This window comes from Hydra vulgaris, chromosome 13 (assembly GCF_038396675.1).
Source record: "Hydra vulgaris chromosome 13, alternate assembly HydraT2T_AEP".
NCBI classification, from domain to species: domain Eukaryota; kingdom Metazoa; phylum Cnidaria; class Hydrozoa; order Anthoathecata; family Hydridae; genus Hydra; species Hydra vulgaris.
In genome coordinates, this window is record NC_088932.1 from 35773593 (window position 1) to 35777665 (window position 4073).

Genomic DNA, 4073 nt, shown 5'->3' on the forward strand with positions numbered 1-4073 from the left:
CATTAAATTATCAAAAAGTATTGGGATTCCATATAAGGTCAGATACAATTTAAAAAAAAAATTAATTTAAATCTTCTACACATTTATTAATGGCTAAATAAAGTTTTATGATTTGTCAGAATAATGTTTTTAATTAAGTCAATAGCAAGTAAAACTTTTCAGCTCTGGATAAAAATTTTCACGCATTCAAATAATGAATTTCAATCACTTTTCAGGCACTGGATTTCAAAACACCGGTTTGTTTTTGCTCGACATTAATAAAACCAATCAGTAAAATTTACAAATTGCTAATACGTTTGAAACCCGTCATCTCAATCTGAGAATTTGTTATCTCAACAACCAGTACTACCACCACCAGCTCCAGTAACTATACTATCTTGGCCACTGTCTTTTGAATCTACACCAACAATATTGAATATCGGCATCCATCAAGATATCACAAAACAAATAAAAAGTATAGACGGATCAAAGTTCAAAGGGGATTGCTTCTATAAACTTGAAAAATTTTGGAGGTTGACAGATGCTAACAGAAAAAATGAAACAAAGCAAACTAGGAAACAAATTAAGCTTAACTTTGATGATGATCAACAAATAAATCAAGCAACAACAGCGTCTAATGTAGTGTAGTGTAGTGAATTATCACTTTGGTTTTTATCACATGGTTTTTTATCACATTTTATCACAAATTTATCACATGTTTGACAAAGAAAAACCTTGGGTTAGGTAACGTCAGGGGGAGGCTGTTTTTTGTGTTAATAACAGCTAACTTCAAGACATGGAGCAAATTCCAAATATTTATATATTCATGCTAATATCAAATAACAATGCTTCGCAAAAAATTGCGATGATTGGAGCCTGGAAACAAAAAGCCCTCTTAAATTGTAGCCACTCTAGCCCTTAACGTGGGAGCAACAATTTTACAAATTAATTCCTTTACTTTTTTATTTAAATTTATATTCATCAATAAATTTCAAATTTTATACAATAATTTATGTAATTAGGGTCATAATTACTTTTCAGAAATTATGACCATAAAAAGTTTTTACCCCTCTTTGTTTTAGGGGGCTGTAAACTTTGCAGGGTCATAAAAACCGACCACAAAGTGATTATTGCATAAATTTGAAATTTATTAAAAATATATATATAAATTAAAACTCATGGAATAATACACGAACTAAATTAAAAAAAATTCTTTGCAGATTGTTAAAAAGAGTCTTTCCCTACTCAAACTACATATATGTGCCAAATAAAAAATATTTTCATGAGCTCAAGAAAACTTTTGAAAATCTTTTAATAAACAAGAAAAAAGTAAATCGCACTTACAATTAAGCCCTATAATTATTGTAAACAAAAATTTAGTAATCTAAAGTCATTTGAAGAATAAACTTCCCAAAGTATACATTCAAGGAACCTTAGAATATGTAAAATAATTAAATAGATTTATTTAATTATTTTATATATTTTAAGTTTTATTTATATTATGTTTTGAGTTTTACTGGGGCAGACAGGCAAGATGACGAACTTTTTCAAAATCTTCAGATTTTGTAAAAGCTAAATTAAGCAACAACAAAATATTTTATATTCAAAAAACAATTACGTAGATCGTGATTTTTTTTATGTTTACTTCTTGGTAGCTCGAACAGTTGGTTAAAACTTATCCAGTCAACTTTTAAGAGAGTAATCCACTTCGATTACAGCTTTCAAAGGTTACCTACTACATTTTAAACCTACCTACTACATTTTAAAATTTTCTTTTTTCAACGCATTTGCCGCTGGATTAATTATACTTATACGACTGAACCACGATTTTAAATAATTTTCGGCTTTTTCTCCTTTCAGCTAGTCTTTGAGACCTCCTTGTGTATATATATATATATATATATATATATATAATATATATATATATATATATATATATATATATATATATATATATATATATATATATATATATATATATATATATATATATATATATATATATATATATATATATATATATATATATATATATATTTATGTATGTATTTTGCTTTGCCCTAATTTACTCTATTTAATAACCAATTATTATATTTTTTCTTTTGATAAAAAGTTTATGAGTACTGCAAAAACATCATTGCATTTAAGTTGCATCCGTTTTATTAAAAACACATTCGTTGCTTTAAATCACATTAAACTATATTACTTATTTTAATGGAGACCCTTTATTTAATTTGTTTTATTTAAATTGTATGTTTAAATAACATAAAATTTTATGAAAACTAACTTACTATAATTTTTCTTGCATTACAAAATGTGGTTAAAAAGTTCAAAAAGAATGCGAAAGATCGATGGACAAAGAAAGAAGTTATTTATTTTGATAAGTTACGTTTTGTTTGTTTTAACATTCTATTTATTAAAATGGAACTATAGTTACAGCAATAAACATAAAGAAACAATTTTGGTACTTTTTTATACGCCCTTTTTTGGGAAAAAACCATGGAGTTATGTAGGAAGTGACGACCTTGCTAAAAACTGTGGATGCTACTTAAATAAGTGTCAATTTAGTTACGATATTAATCTTTTTAACAAAAGTGATGTGGTTTTATTTAATGGACGCGATCTGCCTTTTTATGGTGACTTGTTACAGTTAGCTTCAAGGAAACCATCTTTCCAACTTTGGGGATTTTTTAGTATGGAAAGTAATTTGAACACGCTTGTTGCTGACAAATTCGATAGCATTTTCGATTTTATCTCGTCATATCATTTAGACTCTGACGTTAGAATACCGTATAGATATCATTTTGCTAAAAAGAAAAGAACACACATAAAAAGATTAAATAGGAAACAATCCCAAACGAATCCTAGAACAAATTACTTTAAAAGCAAAATCAAAAGCGTTGCATGGTTCGTGAGCAACTGCCAAGCATACCAGAGAAATTTGTTAGCCCAATCGCTTCTACAACACGGTATTAAGTTAGAAATTTATGGTAAATGTGCTCAAGAATTTTTCAATGAAAGTTTGAGCTGTAGCGGGAAAAGTTGTGAAAAAGAATTAAGCAAATTTAAGTTTTATTTTGCGGCTGAAAACAGCCTGTGCACTGACTATATTACTGAAAAATACTGGTTCACAGCGATTGATTCAAACACAATACCTATTGTTTTCGGAGGAGCAAATTATAACAATGAAAACCTGGCTATCCCTGGATCGTATATCAACGTGTTTGATTTTAATTCAAGCAAAGCACTAGCAGATTATATAAAATTGCTAGAGTTCGACGAAAAAAAGTTTAATAGCTACTTTGAATGGAAGTTAAATTGGGATTTATCTCCGAAAAGTTGCTCTCAATACGCTTGCAGTTTATGTAACAAAATACGAAAAGGTATGAATCCACAAAGAAAATCTTTAAAGGAGGTTTTCCATGTTAGTGCTTGCAATCAAGCAACTTCAAAGTTTATGAAATGGATTAAAATTTAAATACGATATTTAACAAATCTTAAGATTATTACAACTAAAAAAAGAGAGACAAGGGTGCATCTAGTCATCTTGGTGCATCAAGGGTGCATCTAGTTAGGAGCAGCTATGAGTGCGTCTTAGCTACAAGGTGAAAAAAAATCAGCTAAATTTTTTCTTATCAAGCAGTTTTTTATGTTTTTAATTCATATTGTATTTTTTTATGATTTGATTTTCAGTACTAATTGTGAAGTGAAATTTTATCGTTCTGTTCAAATTTTTTGGCTCTCAAAAATACCAATTTGTAATGTCAATTATTTTGTATTGACAAAATCGAGGTAAATTTTGTGTATAAGTAAACTAAAAAAATGTAAAAACAGTTGCGCAATTAGAAAAACTGTGAGGCAATTAAAGGAACTGTAAAAACAGTTCCTCTAATTGCCTCACTTTGAAGCCCCATAAATCAGCCAAATTAAAAGGTGATTGCTCCATTCCTTAAATATAAAAGCACTTTGAATATTCTTTGTCCTTACACAGTTTTAAAAGTTGTGATGCTATTTGTATAATTTTGATAGAAACTGATAGTGATTAAATGGGCGTATAAGATTTTGGTTTCCAGTTGGTATGTTTTTTGATTGGT

General features: G+C 28.2%; 1 protein-coding gene across 1 annotated transcript; it reads left to right on the forward strand.

Moving 5' to 3' along the window:
* The first annotated feature begins 2249 nt into the window (after positions 1–2249).
* On the forward strand, positions 2250–3694 carry LOC100198071 (4-galactosyl-N-acetylglucosaminide 3-alpha-L-fucosyltransferase 9). The gene has a single exon (XM_065814904.1). The coding sequence runs from the start codon at positions 2294–2296 to the stop codon at positions 3455–3457; it is 1164 nt and encodes a 387-aa protein (XP_065670976.1). The 5' UTR covers positions 2250–2293; the 3' UTR covers positions 3458–3694.
* Positions 3695–4073: the final 379 nt, after the last annotated feature.

Bases quoted from the DNA above. Each gene is read 5' to 3' on its own strand.
- LOC100198071 (XM_065814904.1), top strand. From the start codon at position 2,294: ATGTGGTTAAAAAGTTCAAAAAGAATGCGAAAGATCGATGGACAAAGA.